Source organism: Schistocerca americana, chromosome 6, assembly GCF_021461395.2.
Source record: "Schistocerca americana isolate TAMUIC-IGC-003095 chromosome 6, iqSchAmer2.1, whole genome shotgun sequence".
NCBI classification, from domain to species: Eukaryota; Metazoa; Arthropoda; class Insecta; order Orthoptera; family Acrididae; genus Schistocerca; species Schistocerca americana.
The window spans coordinates 587,763,334-587,786,548 of record NC_060124.1 but is presented as its reverse complement, the minus strand read 5'-3'; the positions used below and the strand labels follow the sequence as shown (position 1 = coordinate 587,786,548).

The 23,215-nt window shown below is 43.9% G+C and overlaps 1 protein-coding gene across 2 annotated transcripts in view; it reads right to left on the bottom strand.

Moving 5' to 3' along the window:
* Positions 1-23,215, bottom strand: part of LOC124619917 (immunoglobulin superfamily DCC subclass member 4-like) — a 265,451-nt gene that overhangs the window by 52,551 nt on the left and 189,685 nt on the right. Inside the window, exon 14 of one of the 2 annotated variants that reach the window (XM_047146552.1) lies at positions 21,241-21,313. The exons of the other annotated variant lie outside the window; for it this stretch is intronic. Within the exon in view, the coding sequence (XP_047002508.1) occupies positions 21,241-21,313 (73 nt within the window). The remainder of the gene's footprint in view (positions 1-21,240; positions 21,314-23,215) is intronic. 2 annotated transcript variants of the gene reach the window in all.

The following is a 23,215-nucleotide window of genomic DNA, read 5'->3' as shown; positions in this document are numbered from 1 at the left end:
AATCTCTGATCTTCTGAGCTCGAAATTCTTCCAAATGGATTGTCATCAAAGAGTTGATTTTTAAATGAAAGTCAAACGCTCTGTGATATAAGAAATTCATCGTACAATCTCGCACATGGTTTATCTTTAGAAAATGGAAATTTAATTTGAAAATAACCCTTTTCAAACCACAAGTAGCAATATTTGCCCGCGATCTCCCAGAAACAGATTTATTCGAGCAGTTTCTAGGGAGCGGCAGGTAAGAGGCGTCGCCGCGCTTGCGCAGCTGCGATGACGCAGGAGGCCCATATGTGTAAAGCATTAAAAGATCTTACATTATGTCATAAAAGAAACAAGACATCAGAGGATTCTCCAAGAGCGTCGGAATTCGTGAACCATACTGAAATGAATAATTCGCCTTAAAGTGCACATTCGTATGTTCAGATTGCCAACGAAGTAGCCCTCGACTTGATATTAAGCTCTGTAGTATGATTCTCGGGATGTAGATATTCTTGGAGTACTGTATTATCTCATGTTGAGTTCTTTATCATGACATAATGCCATATGGGCTAGAAGATGAAAACGAGCACCTGAAATGCAGCGAACAGTTGAAACTAGCCATGTGGTGAACACTTCGTTTCAAATAAATTGGCCGTCTCAGCGGAAAAGATAGATAAAATCCGAATTTCTTTAGCAAAGCGACAAAAGTAACTTCATTATTGTGCAAAGCGATTAATGCTCTACTGTCAGAAAGGTGGAAACAAAATAAAATCTGAAACTAATAACATACACTCCTGGAAATGGAAAAAAGAACACATTGACACCGGTGTGTCAGACCCACCATACTTGCTCCGGACACTGCGAGAGGGCTGTACAAGCAATGATCACACGCACGGCACAGCGGACACACCAGGAACCGCGGTGTTGGCCGTCGAATGGCGCTAGCTGCGCAGCATTTGTGCACCGCCGCCGTCAGTGTCAGCCAGTTTGCCGTGGCATACGGAGCTCCATCGCAGTCTTTAACACTGGTAGCATGCCGCGACAGCGTGGACGTGAACCGTATGTGCAGTTGACGGACTTTGAGCGAGGGCGTATAGTGGGCATGCGGGAGGCCGGGTGGACGTACCGCCGAATTGCTCAACACGTGGGGCGTGAGGTCTCCACAGTACATCGATGTTGTCGCCAGTGGTCGGCGGAAGGTGCACGTGCCCGTCGACCTGGGACCGGACCGCAGCGACGCACGGATGCACACCAAGACCGTAGGATCCTACGCAGTGCCGTAGGGCACCGCACCGCCACTTCCCAGCAAATTAGGGACACTGTTGCTCCTGGGGTATCGGCGAGAACCATTCGCAACCGTCTCCATGAAGCTGGGCTACGGTCCCGCACACCGTTAGGCCGTCTTCCGCTCACGCCCCAACATCGTGCAGCCCGCCTCCAGTGGTGTCGCGACAGGCGTGAATGGAGGGACGAATGGAGACGTGTCGTCCTCAGTGATGAGAGTCGCTTCTGCCTTGGTGCCAATGATGGTCGTATGCGTGTTTTGCGCCGTGCAGGTGAGCGCCACAATCAGGACTGCATACGACCGAGGCACACAGGGCCAACACCCGGTATCATGGTGTGGGGAGCGATCTCCTACACTGGCCGTACACCACTGGTGATCGTCGAGGGGACACTGAATAGTGCACGGTACATCCAAACCGTCATCGAACCCATCGTTCTACCATTCCTAGACCGGCAAGGGAACTTGCTGTTCCAACAGGACAATGCACGTCCGCATGTATCCCGTGCCACCCAACGTGCTCTAGAAGGTGTAAGTCAACTACCCTGGCCAGCAAGATCTCCGGATCTGTCCCCCATTGAGCATGTTTGGGACTGGATGAAGCGTCGTCTCACGCGGTCTGCACGTCCAGCACGACCGCTGGTCCAACTGAGGCGCCAGGTGGAAATGGCATGGCAAGCCGTTCCACAGGACTACATCCAGCATCTCTACGATCGTCTCCATGGGAGAATAGCAGCCTGCATTGCTGCGAAAGGTGGCTATACACTGTACTAGTGCCGACATTGTGCATGCTCTGTTGCCTGTGTCTATGTGCCTGTAGTTCTGTCAGTGTGATCATGTGATGTATCTGACCCCAGGAATGTGTCAATAAAGTTTCCCCTTCCTGGGACAATGAATTCACGGTGTTCTTATTTCAATTTCCAGGAGTGTATTTTAGCCATCCGTAATTAAGTGAATGTATTTTAATTCACTTGATAGCTCCCAGCCACAGAAATTACTTTTTTTTCATTCGACGTGAGAGATGTAAACGAAGAGAGAACAGCAAAATCACTAAATGTAAACACGGATCACGTGGAGACTACCCCCCCCCCCCCCCCACTAACTCAGACTCCTCTACGCATCAGTCCCCGATCTACGATATTTCGAACCGAGGCAATAGTAGACGGTGATGGGCCCCCCCTCCCTCACCACCACGCCCCCTCCATGGAGCGTTTGGCATAGAACGCCAAAAATTAAAAAAAATAAGGCTTTTAAAAAATATGTTCATTTTGTAGCGCACATCTTTCCGAAGAGTCTGATGCATAAAACATATAACTTCGAGGAAATGTAAGACGTGCTGTTTGGTCGTAAGTGCACCAAAGTGCAGTGTCATGCCTCTTCACACAGCATTCTTCTACCGCACGTCACTGTATTTCGCATTGTGGAACTCAAATGTGTATATTTTGTAATGAATGCCATCGTCCATGGATCCAGCAGGACAGCTGAAATTAAAATGTCATGTGGTATCTCTCCCGCTCCCACCAGTCGGCCGGGTTGACATCCTGCCCTTTTTTTTTAAAAAAAAAAAAAAACCCTCACAATTAATACTGGATGGGATTATTTGTAACCGGAAGAACAAGAACTCTTCAAATAATTTTAACTCTTTATTGCCTATTAGCTAATAACTTGCTGTTCTGTGTGACATAAAATTAAATATAGGATACGTAAAACCAGTAGACTAGAGAGAGGCAAGACAGTACACATTTCTTCAATCCTTAGGTCCTAGCGTCATTTTCTCTCTATCGTGCTACAGCTTTCCATGGCGTGTTTTCATTTCTGCGAAAGAATCTGTTACTTCATCAAAATTTGTCAAACGTTTTGTTACATGAAAAATCGAAATATCGTTGTCTAATACTGAAAAAGCTTTTAATAGAAATAGTACCAACGACTGGTGTTGTTTCTCGATCTGATTACGTCTATTTTGTCACTGTCTGCTACAAAAAGAAAATAGGCCTTTCTAATATTGCAGGAATAGTAACACATACCAAATAAGCGAGACTGTTTTGGTAGTAATGGTCATTTTTATAATACGGCAGAATATAATTCGCGAATTACCAATATTTAATGCCTATCTGGCCTACTACAAGCAGAAAACTTTATGTTAGGTAATAGTTTCACATTTTATTCACATGCTCCAGTTTCTCTAGCATGTGATCGAAAAGCAATAGTACGAAATTTTTGGATAAATGTGGAATTGTCATATTCTTCCATAATTTGTGTTACGTCCCCGTTTCTTCTCCTTCCTCGTTCTAACAAACAATCTTCTCATCACTAATTCTGTAACTATTCCTACCATTGTCAAAACTCATTCTCCGGTTAACTCTACTAACCCTGCCAGAATCACCTGTTCAGTTATCCAGCGATTATTCTCCGGTTAGATGTTACTACACGTTCGTACAACGCGTTTTCCGCGCTACTCCCACAATATAACTTAAGCGGCTGCTAGCTGGGGACTGTACATCTTGCCCTTTCTAGTTTAGTGATCAGACCAAAAATTTTCTGTCAAAATTTCAATTTTTTTGGATACACCGAGACGAAATCTTTCTTACCTGTTATTCCTGTTAGTCGCTTATTTCCACCCAGGTAGTATGAATCTATGGACTTCGCTAGTAATTATAACAACGCTGATCATTCGCATACTCAATCAATCATAATTGATAGACCAACTTGCGCTAGATGCTAGGCACTTTGTGGCACAAGGTATTCTTCCTCAAGAATATGAATTTGCCCTCTCACCCCTCTCCCCCCACCGCCGAACTTTCCAGCCTGGTTCAGATAACACGGTTTTCCGCTTACACAGGCGACAGCGACATTTCTGTAGCCAGAAGCGGGAGAAGGTACCACTCATACGCAGCTCAACTGCTCATGCGCATGAGCCCGCTCGTAACTGCTTAAATGAATTAATCTGAACAGTTGTGACGTCACGCACATCAGAGATAATTTGTTGTTACGAAGCATTACATAGTCTTCCTAAAGCCTTTCACACATTTTGCTGTTGGCAGACGCTTGTGTGAGCTCTATGTTTTTTTTTTTTTTATATGGCGCATTTCCTTTGCAATTTAAGTTTTATTCTCTCGTTCATGTTTTGTAGCTGCAGTATTATTCTGCAGTAGCAGGATAGAGTAATATCCTTTGTTAGAGTATCGGTTCTTACCAGTCAAAATTACAAAAAAATAACTGATAACTAAAACAATAAAAAATTACCGGAATTCTAAATGGTTCCCGGGTTTTCTCGGTTTTCTCCCGGATGACAAAATTCCCGGGTCTTTCCCGGATCTCCCGGTTGTCCCGGGTCGTATACACCCTGAAAATCTCAAGAGCATCTGGACGGGGTGAACTTCTAAAGCAAGCTAAAATTATCTTCTGAGATGAATGCACAGTGACTCAAAAGAAATCATTCGAATCTATCGACAGAACATTACGACTATTGCGAGAAAACTTTGTAGTGATGAGAGAAGCTCTACTCATACTTTCAGGAGATTTTTGACACAAACCTCTAGTTATCCCCAGGTCAGCACCGGCAGACGAGATCAATGTAAGCGTAGAAAGTTACATCTCTGCCGACACATACAAATACTGCGCCTTACAAAACTTACAGAGTTTAACTATCGAAAGGCGAGACAACAGCGCATTGCTCAACAGATTTTACAAAATAGGCGAAGACACGTACCCTGATGACGAGACGACCGGCCTCATTAAACTCAACCGTGATTTCTGTAACATAGCCACTGCTGAAAGGAATGATCGACCAAATTTATCCAAACATTGTTCGCAACTATATCAATGCGGATTGGCCATTTGAAAAGGCAACTCTGACAACTAAAAATAATGTTTTCGATTATATCGACTTTAATGTTCAAAAGAAAACTTTCGGTAAAGAGAGAGCATGCAAATCGAGCAACACCATCGTAAACGTCGAAGCAAGAATGAACTTCCTACGGAATTTCTAAACTATTTGCGAATACCAGGAATGCCATTATACTACCTTCGACTTAAAATTGGACCTCCAATCATGCTACTGAGGCGTCTCCATTCACAGAAATTATGTAATGCAACAAAGATGATCCTCAAACAGCAATCGAATAACTTAATCGAAGCCGAAATAATGACTGGAAGGTACAAAAGACACACACTATTAATCCCCAGAATACCACTGATCTCCACTGAATTGGCATTCCAATTTAAAAGAGTGCGATTTCCAAGCAAATTACCCTACAGTTTTACAATTAACAGCGCCCAAGGACAGGCTTAAAAATATTGCGGCACCAACATCAAAGCGTCCTGCTCCTCTCATGGTAAACTATACACAGTTTGCTCTCGAGTAGGAAACCGGAAAATTTGTACATATATATCCTGGATAACAAAATGAAAAATGTTGTTTGTAAACAAGCATTGCAAATAGTTAGAAGATGTTCCCAACAATTTTTTTAGCCTTTTATTCCAAGTACCACACAATCTCATATCAATTCCCTAAGCGAAGCTGGGTACCTCAGCCAGTTCACAATATACACAAGAATCAAGAGGGAAGAATAAGATTGGGAGATGAAGATTGAAGAGCTCGGACTGAAAAGAGTGTAAGACAGGGGTGTAGTCTTTCGTCCCTACTGTTCAATCTACACATCGAAGAAGCAATGACGGAATTAAAATAAAGGTTCAACAGTGGAATTAAAACTCAATGATATGTATCGCTGATGACATTCCTGCCCCCACTGAAAGTGAAGACAAATTAGAGATCTATGGAATCAGAATAGAATATGGATTGAAAGTAAAACGAAGAAAGGCAAATGTAATGAGAAGTATGATGACAGGACGGTAGGACATCTGTCAAGGTATCAGGGAATAGCTTCCATGGTACCAGAGGGAGCTGTGTAGGGTGAAAACTGTGGATGTAAACAGAGATTGAAACAAATCCAGCAAATGATTGAGGATGCAGGTTGCAAATGCTACTCTGAGCCGGAAACTTTGCACAGCCAAGGAACACGCTTCAAGCCGCATCAGACCATCAGTCATAGGACAGAGAACTCAAAGAAAAAAAGAAAGAAAGAAACTGATACATGATGGACGGAGGCAGTAGGTTACGTGGAGTCGGGGCGCCAAATGTTATGTGGCTCGTGAGAGAAAATGAAGGGATAGGGGGACGTCAAATGATGTGTACTGGTGAGGAAAAATATTGTCGAGACGGTCTTGGCCATAGTCATTGGGTGTCACGACTCTGGCTTTCATAAACTTGACAGATCTGATCCGAAAGACTCGAGCCAACCTGTCGTCTTTCTAATGTTACTTAAAATCCGTCTTGATTGCAAATTTTTTATTCATATGACCGGTTTCGGTTCATTCAGAACCGTCTTCAGATCTGTAACAATAATGATACTAATTTACTATTTCACGGAAGCAAATCTTTTTCATCCTGTCTAATCGACATCAAATGTACCAGAACGTACCTGATATTTCAGTTACAGGAGTAACCCGTCCAAATCCAGCAACTTTCACTTGCTGAGTCACATAAAATTGATGGCAGAGTGCACGTCATTTATATTAATTATAACACTATTACCGACAGGTGGCGTCTGGTACATTTGTTACATTCCATTTGCACATACTGTATTCAGTCCGTTAGTAAATGGTCAAAAAACTGCAAAGGGAATGTGAACAAGAGATAATGGATGGTTACCCCAAAGAAGAGTTAAACAAGAACGAGATGGGAACGAAGAACAAGACAAGAGATTATCAGCCGCCTTCAAAACATCAGATGCGCTAGGTCAGAATGGATTATATGTGAGGAAACTAAAGCGGTTGCATCGAAAACGAACATCAGTCTGCCCCAAGCCACAGTGGGGGTCAGACGTCAACAGTCTGCCGACACGGGTCGAGTGGGCTCCCTCTCTACCGTTGCGATAAATACAGCCAGCAGAGCTGTAGCATCATGCGTATGTCTGCTTGTGAGTTCAAGCGGCTGGCTCGTGCTTGAGTGTTCTCCAAATCCCGCTCGTGTCGAGTCAGCTGTCAATGTCGATCAACAAACACCACGCTCCAGGAGCACAGAAACATTTGCGCACCCAGCCCACCCCAGTTGACAAAGAAATATACCATGGAGGAAATGTGCCAAGAGATTCTACATATGCGTTGGTGAGGTGTGAAGCGTCTTTCATTTTTTGTTTTCTTGATTTTTTTCAAGAGATTGTAAGGCAACACTTTTAACACCAAGCCTGTAGGAACATGAATTTAAAAACACGAGAAACTGCGGTACTGCCACTTGATGATCACTTAGCCTGAATACGATCGATTGCTGAATATACACAGTGATTCAGAAATAACTGTACACACTTCGTGGGTGTTATGTGTGCACCAAAATAAGGGTAAAATATTAAATATAGTTTTATCTGAAATTGCACTTTTATGTAGTAGAGAAGATACCACAAGGGCAACACAAACAACACAAATATTTGTTTCGAACTGTTGCATCCTTGAGCCCCCGGTTCGCGATGTACGCTCCCCGGTTGATGGCTGACCCTACAGATCACACATTATTAATAATTATAGTACAAACGCATAGTACAAAATAATATCATCCATACATCATCATTACTAACTTTACGACATGAGCGGGTATACAATGTAAAAGGCATATTACTATAGTCTCGGTCCGGCACACAGTTTCAATCTACCAGGAAGTTTCATATCAGTGCACACTCTGCTGCAGAGTGAAAATCTCATTCTGGAAACATCCCCCAGGCTGTGGCTAAGCCGTGTCTCCGCAGTATCCTTTCTTTCAGGAGTGCTAACTCTGCTTGGTTAGCAGGAGAGCTTCTGTAAAGTTTGGAAGGTAGGAGACGAGGTACTGGCAGAAGTAAAGCTGTGAGGACGGGGCGTGAGTCGTGCTTGGGTAGCTCAGTTGGCAGCATTCCAGCTTTCGCTGTCGCCGCCGTCGAATGTGCTGGCTGGTTGCTCCGCGTCGTCGGTGTCGTTGCCGGTGTCTGCTGTTTGCCGTTGTGTGTTTCTGTGTTCCGAGTGACTTACGTGTATTGTACTTTTTTGTGGTCGTTCTTTTCGTCAGCAACTTGCCAATTTTGTACGGGATTCGGGCTTGACCGGATTCCCTACAGCTGCAGCGCCATGTCTACCACCATCCGGAATAACACCCCGGTTTTTGGCTTTTACAAGGATACCCGCCGAGTTCAACCGACCGCCCTCGAGATTCATGACTGGCTCACCGAGGTAATAGGTATCACTTCTGATTCTGTGCACACCAACCAGCTAGATTCTGATCGTTATTGCGTGTTTGTCAAGTTTGTCAGTCTAGTAGCAGTTGATCGACTTCTTGAAAAAATCGGCAAACAAGTCCCTTTTGTTCATCGCGACGGCACCACTAGTATGGTTGCTGTAACACGTGCCGATACCTCGATTCAGACAGTTCGAGTACTTAACTTGCCCATAGAGATTGACAATTCTAAAATTAAAGATGCGCTTTCTAAGTTTGGTGAGGTTAAAGAAATTGTCAACGAAGAGTGGTCTTCTCGCTATAAATTACAATGTTTCAATGGGATTAGATCTGTGGACATGGAAGTAAAAATGAACATTCCTTCTCACATCACGGTCGATGGTTATAAGGCTCACATTATATATTCTGGTCAAGCCCCCACCTGTCATATTTGCAATGAATTAGGCCATCTTCGCCAGGACTGCCCCCGCCGAGTTTTTGTCTTGAAAAATAATCTCCAGCCGCGGCGTAGATTAACACTTAACGAGGTAATGGCAGTAGATACTTCTGGTTCTTCTGCACACCCTGATGTTGATGCTCTCCAGGCAACTACCTCCGAGACCCCGCCCATAACCGCCGTTGCGTTTCCACCACTCGTAGGACGGCAAACTGCCGCGCCAGTTTGTCTTGAAAGCGAATCTCAGCGAGAGAAAAGGCCGCTGGAACACAGTGTTGAGCATTCAGATGAGGAAGTATCTGACACGACCCCTGCAACCCGGAAACCAAAACCATCAATGGCGGAGGATTTAGTACCCGATGATGTTATGCGGGTCGACTTTGAAGCCAGTGTGGGTGGACTTGAGGGGATGCCGAATTCTGAGACGCCGGGTCAAGAACAGGAACCTCCAATCTTGCGTGCCGCGCCCGAAAGACAACAGCTGTTACAACGCGCACACAGTGAGCAAGTGTGGTGTCAACAACGCGCTACAGCTGACGCCCGACAACAAGTTCCTGGCGGAAGTACACAAGCGAAAGTGTTTACCAACCTGCCAGCTGCTGGCGGCAGTGCTGCGACAACGACACCACCGCGTCTCAAAGAATCCACAAAAACTCCGGGACCTCAAAACCCCCCACGACGAAGGCTCAATCCACAGCCAAATCTCTCCGTTCCTCGCAACAAGGGCAATTCCACTTCGACGCAAGCGGATGTAGCACCCCGAAATATTAGTTGTGAAATTGTGTGGGAAGGGTTCGGTGATGACAACAGCAAAGAACTCGGCGAAGCCCATCCCCCACAGTAGTAATTCCATTGTTACAAGGTTTGTTCCGCGCTGTCGCCTAAGGTTGCAAAGCTTCTTCGTGTATCTTTCTGTCCTCTTATCCGGTTATGGTTCGCAGCATTCACTGTGTCATTTTTGCTTCAACCGCCCTATGATTCGTAGTGTATCACTTGTTATGGTTTTTATTTAGCTTCTTGATCCAATATCCTCTCATGGCTGCTCACATTACACCTTTTTTAATCCTGCAGCCGGCACTCTTGAGACCCATGCTATCGTTTTGTTATACTTTTAAATCTCATTATCTATATGCAACAGGCCTACGCTATCACCTCCCTTAATACCAATAGGATTACGTCAGAGTTAAAACTTGCTTTATTAAAACAGTTTTTGTTTGACTCTGGTACGGATATTGCCTTTTCACAAGAGGTCGCAACATGGCAAATTAACATTCCCGGCTATGTTGCAATAATCAATTTCGCTGCCGAATTGAGTGCTGGCACAGCAATTTTAGTCAGGGAAGGAATACCTCTAACCGATGTTGAAAAGTTAGACACTGGACGGGGGATAGCCGTGAAAATCATGGGCGTCAGTGTAATCAATCTGTATGGACCATCAGGAAGTGCACGGCGCGCTAACAGATCGAAGTTTTTGAAGGAGGATATCATTTACTTATTGCGGAGAGATTCTCCAAACTTGATCATTGCAGGCGATTTTAATTGTGTATTGCACCGTAAAGATCAATCCCCCAATTTTAATTATTCCCCTGAATTAAACTTTCTTGTTTCCCAAATGAAATTGGGAAGTTAAGTATCTCACACTTGTGAAATACACGCACATTTCACGTAATTCCAGCAGCAGGATTGATAGAATCTATATGTCGAGTCACGTAGTGAGGAATTTGCTACAAGTGGAAATCACTCCAGTCAGCTTTTCTGATCACTGTAGTGTGAGTGCCTGCATCAACTTAGACCGGCAACCAACTCACTGGTTTAGGAATCAGTGGAGCATGAATGTCGGCCTTTTAACAGACGACGAGCTCGAGGCCGAACTAACGACAGCTTGGGAATTTTGCTTGCGCTCTGTATACAACTTTCCTAGTGTTTTGGAGTGGTGGACCCGCAAGGCGAAGCCCAGATTACGGAAAGTAATTATATCTTATAGTATAGAGAGATCTCGGGCAGTTCACCGTACAATGGAATTTTACTACATGCTTTTACGGGACTTGTATGATCAGGCAGATGGCTCAGACAGGCGATTGTCCGACATCAAGAAAATTAAAGCGACGTTATTAAGCTTAAAGAGAAAGCAACTGGAGGGTCTTAAAATTAAGTCAAAAGCCAGATCTGTCAGCGAGGACGAAACGGCTGCGTTATATCATCTGATAAAACACCGCAAGAACCGACGACGGATATCCATGGACGAACTTAGATTAGAAAACGGTACTGTCCGCACAGCGCAAACCGAGATAATCAGAGAAGTCCACAGGTATTACAGTGCCCCGTATGAGGCAGAAGCAACGCAAGAGGACGATTCGGATGAGTTATTTGCATTTACAACCTCCACAATTACGGCCGACGACAAAGCCAGCTTAATTTCGGCTTTTAGTCCAGATGACGTCTTTGAAATAATTCGCGGCTCCCCTAAAAGGAAATCGCCGGGCCCTGATGGCGTTCCGGTCGAATTCTATCAACGATATTGGAGTATCATAGGTGATAAGTTGACACAAGCCGTTAACGACGTCTTGCGGGGAAATTTTGTACCACCAGAACTTAAAGAACGTAAAATCGTGTTGATTCCTAAAAATAAGGGATGTAAAAAGATTAACAACTTCCGGCCGATTTCTCTTCTTAATTCAGATTGTAAGATTATTGCGAGAGCTTTAAACAAACGAATGATGCCGTTGACCGCAACCATAATTGGGCAACAGCAAACTTGTGCTTATAGACGATCAATATTTCAGACTACAACACAATATAGAGATATCGTCGCTCTGTCGTCTGCCAGCACCATTAATTGCGGCCTCCTTTTTGTCGATTTTTATAAAGCATTTGATCGTGTCAGCCATAAATACCTCTTCGAAACGATGCGGAGGATGGGCTTCCGGCATGACTCCATCGCTGTCGTGCGCAATATGATCACTGGTCTGGCCGCCACGATCTCCGTCAACTGCCAGCTCACAAGACCCATTACCATCGCAAGGGGTGTCCCCCAAGGAAGCCCCCTTTCCACGTTGCTCTTTGTCATCTCACTAGAACCATTGCTGCGGCTAGTACAAGAGCACATGACGGGCATAACGATCGCCGGGAAGAAAACTGCACTTGGGGCATATGCTGATGATGTCGGCATCGTCGTGAGGAACAGGGAAGATGTGATTCAACTGGAGGCAGACCCCAGAAGCTATTGTTCCGCTTCTGGCGCAAAAATGAATTAAACTAAAAGCTAATTTCTACGTATAAGGGGACTTGACGATGTCGACCTAGAATGGGCTAACCATGTTACGGAACACAAATCTCTTGGGACCATACTGACGGTCCCCCCACAAAGGATGATAACGGCGAATTGGCGGGATGTCTCGCTCAAAGTCAAGGGTGCTTTAATAGATAACGTCTATCGCAGCATGGACCACATTCAGAGGGTTAAATTTATAAATACATGTATCCTGTCGCGGGCGTATTATGTGGCACAGGTCTTTCCAATCCCCACTGTCACAGCCAAACAGATAATGAGCAAGTTGACCAACTTTCTGTGGAGGGGGAATTATTTCGAATTGACGTGAAGTCTGTGACCCTCGACCCTCTGCATGGCGGTATGGGTCTGACCGATCTGAACGCCAAAGCAATGGCTTTGTACATTAAAAGGATGACATCCTTAATCCAAAGCTACTCTGACACCCTTACAGCAAAGTTGTTTGAGGCAGTCGCACCGAAAAGTGTAGAACCGCCGATCAATGTGCAGACGATCGACTACCAGCTCTCCCACATCCGCACATATTATCTGGAAAAGAGCTACTTGAGCGAGGTCCTTCCCCAACATCGACCCTTAACTGTCAAGGACATTCTGGAGCACAGGAAACAATATGAGGGTAAGAACAAAATCGAACAAAAGCACACTGGTGTCAATTGGGATGTTCTGTGGGCGAACATCAGCAGCAGTGTACTTCCGTCCTTGGTCAGGTCGACGTGGTACAAAACGGTCAACAACACTATCAGCACAAATGAGCGCCTGCATGCCATTGGGCTAAGCGACACAGCCCATTGTCCAGATTGTCACCAAGTGGATACTGTTCCCCACAGATATACTTGCAATGGGTTCGTCAAAAAGTCGCCCTTATAACTAGGACTTCTGAAAATAACATAGACATGAACTTACTGCACAGACCGGACGTCAAATATTTTCCGCCAACTAAAAATAATGCCGTCATGTGGCTGTTGGGCCATTATGCAAGTCATGTCTGCAGTCGGCTGACGGGCGACGATTACAGCGAATTTCTGTTACACATGGAAACGGAATATATTAAAATTACACACTAAGCGGATCACCGTCGCAAGTACGGTAATATGCTCCATATCGCATTCAATAGAACAGGGATTGGATAGCTGTTCGAGCTCTAAAACCTTCACCCGTTTATGTATCAACCATGAGGGCGGCACCGTGGCCAGGCCTCGGACTAATTGACCCCTACCCTCCTTGCCGCCACCTGCCTGCCCCGCTCGCAAGTTAAAAAAAAACATAAAAACAAAAAATAGAAAAAAAAGAAAAAAGAACTGGTCAGCGTGAGTGACTGCCATCCTAAGGGGCCTGGGTTCGATTCCCGGCAAAAAGAAATTAAAAAAAATAAAAAAAAGTTGGGCTGATGAGAGGTTCATATATCTATAGTAAATAAAAAAAAGGTTGGTCTAGGGGTATGATTCCTGCTTGGGGTGCAGGAGGTCCCGGGTTCATCCCGGACGAGCCCTTGCGTTTTGTGCAAACGTGTGGCAACTACCGGCATGCGGTATGAATAAAAAAAAAAAAGTAGCGTAACGGTAAGCGTCGCGCACTGTTGATAATGATGTGTTGGCAGAAGAGCCAACACCGTGCTGCTAGAGGAGGCCGAAATGCACGCGTTTAAACTCACGCAGACTGGCGTGAGGTCTGGAACAAGGTAAAGTAATTATCCTATGAAGAAAAGAACGCAGTTGATTGAATACTTAAATTTAATCCATAATTGGAGAACATTGCTCTTGTTGTTACATTAACAACAATCTCAATATAAACTGGTAATGGCGCCTTGCTAAGTCGTAGCAAATGACGTAGCTGAAGGCTATGCTAACTATCGTCTCGGCAAATGAGAGCGTACTTGTCAGTGTAGCATCGCTAGCAAAGTCGTCTGTACAACTGGGGCGAGTGCTAGGACGTCTCTCTAGACCTGCCGTGTGGCGGCGTTCGGTCTGCAATCACTGACAGTGGCGACACGCGGGTCCGACGTATACTAGCGGACCGCGGCCGATTTAAAGGCTACCACCTAGCAAGTGTGGTGTCTGGCGGTGACACCACAGATAAGACGTCGCGAGTTTGGGTACATTCACTGCTACATCTTTTAAAACGCCATACCGCTGTCTGCTGAAGTTATCGATGTTGTTGTGGTCTTCAGTCCTGAGACTGGTTTGATGCAGCTCTTCATGCTACTCTATCCTGTGCAAGCTTCTTCATCTCCCAGTACCTACTGCAACCTACATCCTTCTGAATCTGCTTAGTGTATTCATCTCTTGGTCTCCCTCTACGATTTTTACCCTCCACGCTGCCCTCCAATGCTAAATTTGTGATCCCTTGATGCCTCAAAACATGTCCTACCAACCGACCCCTTCTTCTAGTCAAGTTGTGCCACAAACTTCTCTTCTCCCCAATCCTATTCAATACCTCCTCATTAGTTACGTGATCTATCCACCTTATCTTCAGCATTCTTCTGTAGCACCACATTTCGAAAGCTTCTATTCTCTTCTTGTCCAAACTGGTTGTCGTCCATGTTTCACTTCCATACATGGCTACACTCCATACAAATACTTTCAGAAACGACTTCCTGACACTTAAATCTATACTCGATGTTAACAAATTTCTCTTCTTCAGAAACGATTTCCTTGTCATTGCCAGTCTACATTTTATATCCTCTCTATTTCGACCATCATCAGTTATTTTACTCCCTAAATAGCAAAACTCCTTTATTACTTTAAGTGTCTCTTTTCCTAATATAATCCCCTCAGCATCACCCGATATAATTTGACTACATTCCTTTATCCTCGTTTTGCTTTTGTTGATGTTCATTTTATATCCTCCTTTCAAGAAACCGTCCATTCCGTTCAGCTGCTCTTCCAGGTCCTTTGCTGTCTCTGACAGAATTACAATGTCATCGGCGAACCTCAAAGTTTTTATTTCTTCTCCATGGATTTCAATACCTACTCCGAATTTTTCTTTTGTTTCCTTTACTGCTTGCTCAATATACAGATTGAATAACATCGGGGAGAGGCTACAACCCTGTCTCACTCCTTTCCCAACCACTGCTTCCCTTTCATGCCCCTCGACTCTTATAACTGCCATCTGGCTTCTGTACAAATTGTAAATAGCCTTTCGCTCCCTGTATTTTACCCCTGCCACCTTCAGAATTTGAAAGAGAGTATTCCAGTTAACGTTGTCAAAAGCTTTCTCTAAGTCTACAAATGCTAGAAACGTAGGTTCGCATTTTCTTAATCTTTCTTCTAAGATAAGTCGTAAGGTTAGTATTGCCTCACGTGTTCCAACATTTCTACGGACTCCAAACTGATCTTCCCCGAGGTCCGCTTCTACCAGTTTTTCCATTCGTCTGTAAAGAATTCGCGTTAGTATGTTGCAGCTGTGACTTATTAAACTGATAGTTCGGTAATTTTCACATCTGTCAACACCTGCTTTCTTTGGGATTGGAATTACTATATTCTTCTTGAAGTCTGTGGGTATTTCGCCTGTCTCATACATCTTGCTCACCAGATGGTAGAGTTTTGTCATGACTGGCTCTCCCAAGGCCATCAGTAGTTCTAATGGAATGTTGTCTACTCCCGGGGCCTTGTTTCGACTCAGGTCTCTCAGTGCCCTGTCAAACTCTTCACGCAGTATCTTATCTCCCATTTCATCTTCATCTACATCCTCTTCCATTTCCATAATATTGTCCTCAAGTACATCACCCTTGCATAAACCCTCTACATACTCCTTCCACCTTTCTGCCTTCCCTTCTTTGCTTAGAACTGGGTTGCCAACTGAGCTCTTGATATTCATACAAGTGGTTGTCTTATCTCCAAAGGTCTCTTTAATTTTCCTGTAGGCAGTATCTATCTTACCCCTAGTGAGACAAGCCTCTACATCCTTACATTTGTCCTCTAGCCATCCCTGCTTAGCCATTTTGCACTTCCTGTCGATCTCATTTTTGAGACGTTTGTATTCCTTTTTGCGTGCTTCATTTACTGCATTTTTATATTTTCTCCTTTCATCAATTAAATTCAATATTTCTTCTGTTACCCAAGGATTTCTATTAGCCCTCGTCTTTTTACCTACTTGATCCTCTGCTGCCTTCACTACTTCATCCCTCAGAGGTACCCATTCTTCTTCTACTGTATTTCTTTCCCCCATTCCTGTCAATTGTTCCCTTATCTCTCCCTGAAACTGTGTACAACCTCTGTTTCTTTCAGTTTATCCAGGTCCCATCTCCTTAAATTCCCGCCTTTTTGCAGTTTCTTCGGTTTCAATCTGCAGTTCATAACCAATAGATTGTGGTCAGAATCCACATCTGCCCCTGGAAATGTCTTACAATTTAAAACCTGGTTCCTAAATCTCTGTCTTACCATTTTGTAATCTATCTGATACCTTTTGGTATCTCCAGGATTCTTCCAGGTATACAACCTTCTTTCATGATTCTTGAACCAAGTGTTAGCTATGATTAAGTTATGCTCTGTGCAAAATTCTACAAGGCGGCTTCCTCTTTCATTTCTTCCCCCAATCCGTATTCACCTACTATGTTTCCTTCTCTCCCTTTTCCTACTGACGAATTCCAGTCACCCATGACTATTAAATTTTCGTCTCCCTTCACTACCTGAATAATTTATCTCGTCATACATTTCATCAATTTCTTCATGATCTGCAGAGCTAGTTGGCATATAAACTTGTACTACTGTAGTAGGCATGGGCTTTGGCCACAATAATGCGTTCACTATGCTGATTGTAGTAGCTAACCTGCACTCCTATTTTTTTATTCATATTAAACCTACACCTGCATTACCCCTATTTGATTTTGTATTTATAACCCTGTAATCACCTGACCAAAAGTCTTGTTCCTCCTGCCACCGAACTTCACTAATTCCCACCATATCCTACTTTAACCTATCCATTTCCCTTTTTAAATTTTCTAACCTACCTGCCCGATTAAGGGATCTGACATTCCACGCTCCGATCCGTAGAATGCCAGTTTTCTTTCTCCTGATAACGACGTCCTCTTGAGTAGTCCCCGCCCGGAGATCCTAATGGGGGACTAATTTACCTCCGGAATATTTTACCCAAGAGGACGCCATCATCATTTAATCATACAGTAAAGCTGCAAAGCTGCATGTCCTTGGGAAAAATTACGGCTGTAGTTTCCCCTTGCTTTCAGCCATTCGCAGTACCAGCACAGCAAGGCCGTTTTGGTTAATGTTACAAGGCCAGATCAGTCAATCATCCAGACTGTTGCCCCTGCAACTACTGAAAAGGCTGCTGCCCCTCTTCAGGAACCACATGTCTGTCTGACCTCTCAACAGATACCCCTCCGTTGTGGTTGCACCTACGGTACGGCCATCTGTATCGCTGAGGCACGAAAGCCTCCCCACCAACGGCAAGGTCCATGGTTCATGGGGGGGAAGTTATCGATATAATAATTAAAAGAAAAGTTATCGATATAATAATAAAAAAAAAAGTTGGTGGAGCACTTGACCGCGAAAGGCAAAGGTCCAGAGTTGGAGTCTCGGTGCGGCACACAGTTTTAATCTGCCAGGAAGTTTCATATCAGTGCACACTCCGCTGCAGAGTGAAAAACTCATTCTGGAATGCTGAAGTTAGTAAATCGCAAAGAAAAACAAAAAAAAAAAACTGCCAAGGGAATGTGAACAGGAGGTAATAGATCGTTACCACAAAGAAGAGTGAAACAGGAAAAGACCAGTGTTGTATCAAGAAACAGACAGGTGGAGAACACATGGGTACAACATTAGGAAGCTACATAGATTTTGAGGCGATATTCAGAAAATATATTGCTCGGATGAATAATGCTGATGTCAGTAACTGGTCAAAAAACTGCAAAGGGAATGTGGACAAGAGATAATGGATAACCCCAAAGAAGAGGGAAACAAAAACGAGATGGGAACGAAGAACAAGACAAGAGATTATCAGCCGCCTTCAAAACATCAGATGCGCTAGGTCAGAATGGATTATATGTGAGGAAACTAAAGCGGTGGCATCGAAATCGAATATCAGTCTGCCCCAAGCCACAGTGGGGGTCAGACGTCAACAGTCTGCCGACACGGGTCGAGTGGGCTCCCCCTCTACCGTTGCGATAAATACAGCCAACAGAGCTGTAGCATCATACGTATGTCTGCTTGTGAGTTAAAGCGGCTGGCTCGTGCTTGAGTGTTCTCCAAATCCCGCTCGTGTCGAGTCAGCTGTCAATGTCGATCAACAAACACCACGCTCCAGGAGCACAGAAACATTTGCGCACCCAGCCCACCCCAGTTGACAAAGAAATATACCATGGAGGAAATGTGCAAAGAGATTCTACATATGCGTTGGTGAGGTGTGAAGCGTCTTTCATTTTTTGTTTTCTTGATTTTTTTCAAGAGATTGTAAGGCAACACTTTTAACACCAAGCCTGTAGGAACATGAATTTAAAAACACGAGAAACTGCGGTACTGCCACTTGATGATCACTTAGCCTGAATACGATCGATTGCTGAATATACACAGTGATTCAGAAATAACTGTACACACTTCGTGGGTGTTATGTGTGCACCAAAATAAGGGTAAAATATTAAATACAGTTTTATCTGAAATTGCACTTTTATGTAGTAGAGAAGATACCACAAGGGCAACACAAACAACACGAAATTAATTCTTCTCAGGAAGCAACGAGAAGAAGGGACCAGAAATTCAACACAACTAGGCATTGTCCGTTTACCCCAGAGCATGTTAAAAATTTTTTACATGTTGGTGAAGGCAGTGACGTGCTCGCCGTCTCACCGCTCTCGAAATATTGCAGGCTCCGTTCATCTCATTCTGCACACTTCTACAGCCATTAGCATTTCGCTGTTTTACTTGTACCACATTCTCAATTGCAACACCGTACAAGAACTTCTTGAGACAGCCCCGTAGACTTCCACAGGGCTACGGGCCGGAGATCTGGTGGGCCAAGTACCTCGTCCTGCACCAACTACCCAGTTATCAGGACAAGCAACCTCTCTCGTCTTCCAGCTGCAATGTGCATGGGCACTGTCGTGCATGAACCGTGACTTGGTTCGTGTAACGAGTGGCACATCGTGAAGCAGGCCAAACAATTCGTGTTCCAAAAAACTGCCGATATACTCTGCCATTCACACGCAGCGGAAGGATATGTGGTACGAGTAGCTGATTGTCGACTATACCACACCAAACTTCCAGCGCAAAATGATGTTTATAGCCTCTTACTGTAATTACGCGAAGATTCTTATATGCCCACTCGTGCATGGTATGAGCGTTCACACTCCCCTCACAGATAATGAAGCTCTTGTCCATAAACAGTACGTGACCACCGAACAGACGGTCAGTGGCACCGCGCTCGAGTAGCCACTGACAGACATACCGACATCTATATGGTCTTCAAATGTCAGCTACTGTACCTCCAGCAGGTGAAACGAGTGGAATTGCTGTCTCCGAAGCAGGTGTCAAACAACTGATCGAGGAACCCGTACAGTGGCACTTATACGGCAGGTGTCTATGGTGTAATCTTCATCTAACATTTCCAGGATATTCTCAGCACCCACTGCATCCGTGCCGACCACGAACTCCATATTCCCTTAAACGCCTGTCCACAGCCGTGAAAGTGTGTTGGTTTGGTACTCTGCTGTTTGGAAACATTTCCATGCACCATCGTACTGCTGCTCACGCCTTGCCTTCTGCTGACCCGTAAAGCAGGTGCATATGTATATTGGCCGTTCGAGTGCGCCATAGTGGGCAACGATTGCGTTCTATAAACTGCCGACAGAATGAATGTGCATAACATGTTTGGTGCTGCAATAGTAAAATAGTGTCATAAAGTACAACGGACCAAACCAAAGTCACGTAAATAAATGCTTTACGTGCCAGAATTAACTGAGCAGTGTAGAAGGGCGTACAAAGCAACATCACTCAATATGCAGGTGAACACGATATGCCAAAAGCCTGTACCCAGCCATGATGTGCCGCCTACTACAAATGACATTATAACTCGGAAACAAAGGAATTTCAGACAAAATTTTGGTTTAACGTTTTACTACTATTTCGATGCATACATTACGCCCACGAAGTGTGTACAGTTAGTTTTCAATCACCCTGTATAGTGTAGTATTTTCAGCAATAAGAGGAAGATGACTGTGCAATTTGTTTATTAATCAAATTAGTAATCATACCGTGCTCTCACATTCTTTGCCTATTAATACATAATGTTTTCATTAGCTACTACTCCTTCTTCATGATAGGATAAAAAAATGGAGACAACTGTTATTAAGGTTTTACCTGCCAAACGGAAACTGGTGAGAAATGGATATTGTAATAATGGTGCACGAGTGTTCATAAGTCATTAGCTTTGTGTCCAGTACTAATTCGTGGCATTTATATTTGTTTGACATGAAGGGCTTTTTTCCTGTATGTACATCTTAGAAGAAGAACAGGTGCATAAAAAATTATTGCTCCTGCAACCGATACACCAATGAAAAACGAAGACGCTCTCTTATGTGGCACAACAGTAGTACCCCCCATCATGCATATAACTTTAGTCTGTAGAATATGTATGTAGATGGAGATATAGATGCTTAACAGTGTTTAAATGAGTGACAGATTACCTCAAATTGGGTTTCGGTACAATTCATCTGTGTTCAAAAAGTTGTTTGTTGGCATATCATAAAGGCGTTTGTGATGTACAGGAACAGAAGCGAAAACTGATGTTGGTTTACAAAACAGCACCAGACAAATTATGGACAGAAAATTATGCTGGTTTGAATAACTTATGCAGGTATTGTCTGTGTTAACCAGGTTATTCTCGGTGCTTTCATATAATAGAAGAAACATAATACAAATAATAGCAGAATGTTTCACCACTTTTCAAATATGTGTTCTACAGTAGAGGGTCCTAGGATATTTCTACGATTAGTAACATTATCATAATTAGTAGTAAAGGTATTGCAGTACTGCAGTAATAAACAGTCATACCCCCTTCTAATGTGATGGCTTCCACTCCAGCAGGTTCTCCATCGATGTTTACTTCTTTGTTACGAGCCTGGACCTAAATATAATAAAAGCTTCAACTTCATGTTGTGTTGGAAAATTTTATCATCGTAAATATTACCTCTAAAATTTGAAATTTGTTAGTTGTGGGGGAGGCACACACACACACTCACTGTCTTCCTTTCTCACTCTCTCTCTGTCTGTCTGTCTCTCTCTCTCTCTCTCGATTTTTCTCTCTCTCACTCTCTCATCCCTCCCCCCCCCCCCCCCACACACACACACACATTCAAACTCAGCACTATAAAGGAGTTTTTCTACACTAATTCCAACAGAAACTAGAGACATACAGAATAGAGTTTGTAAGACTCATCTGAAAACGATTTCTAAGTCTTCTATGTATTACTACAAAATAATTAGAGAGTGAAAAGAATTACACACAGTAATAAGTTGATTAGACTGTGTATTTAGGTACGAAATCGCTTTAATATGAGTTTCATTCTCTACCATAGCACACTAACGTATTGAAATAAAATGAAATGAGCGTATTGCTGGAAGGCCCCTTCGGGGTAGTTCGGCCGCCATGTCCACGTTTTATTTCAGTCAATGCCACATTGGGCGACTTGCGCGAGGAAAATCTCCAACCCGGCCAGGAATCGAACCAGGGCCCTTTGCATGGGGGGAAACCAGATGGCGCTATGGTTGGCCCGCTAGATGACGCTGCCATAGGTCACACGGATATCAACTGCGTTTTTCTAAAATAGGGGCCCGCATTTTTATTACATATTTGTGTAGTACGTAAAGAAATATGAATGTTTTAGTTGGACGACTTTTTTCGCTTTGTGAAAGATTGCGCTGTAATAGTCACAAACATATGACTCACAATTTTAGACGAACAGTTGGTAACAGGGAGGTTTTTTAAATTAAAATACAGAACGTGGGTACGTTTGAACATTTTGTTTCGGTTGCTCCAATGTGATACATTTACCTTTGTGAACTTATCACTTCTGAGAACGCATGCTGTTACAGCGTGATTACCTGTAAATACCACATTAATGCAATAAATGCTCAAAATGATGTCCGTCAACCTCAATGCATATGGCAATACGTGTAACGACATTCCTCTCAACAGCGAGTAGTTCGCCTTCCGTAATTTTCGCACACGCATTGGCAATGCGCTGACGCATGTGGTCAGTCGTTGTCGGTGGATCACGATAGCAAATAACCTTCAACTTTCCCCACAGAAAGAAATCCGTTGACGTCAGATCCGGTGAACGTGCGGGCCATGGTGTGGTGCTTCGACGACCAATCCACCTGTCATGATATATGCTATTCAATACCGCTTCAACTGCACGCGAGCTATGTGCTGGACATCCATCAATTTGGAAGTACATCGCCATTCTGTCATGCAGTGAAACATCGGTAGAACATTACGTAGAAAATCAGCATACATTGCACCATTTAGATTGCCATCGATAAAATGGGGGCCAATTATCCTTCCTCCCACAATGTCGCACCATACATTAACCCGCCAAGGTCGCTGGTGTTCCACTTGTCGCAGCCATGGTGAATTTTCCGTTGCCAAATAGTGCATATTATGCCGGTTTACGTTACCGCTGTTGGTGCATGACTTCGTCGCTGAATAGAACGCGTTCAAAAAATCTGTCATCGTCCCGTAATTTCTCTTGTGCCTAGTGGCAGAACTGTACACGACGTTCAAAGTCGTCGCCATGCAATTCCTGGTGCATAGAAATATGGTACGGGAGCAATCGATGTCGATGTAGCATTCTCAACACCGACGTTTTTGAGATTCCAGATTCTCACGCAAATTGTCTGCTACTGATGTTCGGATTAGCCGCGACAGCAGCTAAAACAACTACTTGGGCATTATCATTTGTTGCAGGTAGTGGTTGACGTTTCACTTGTGGCTGAACACTTCCTGTTTCCTTATATAAAAGTAACT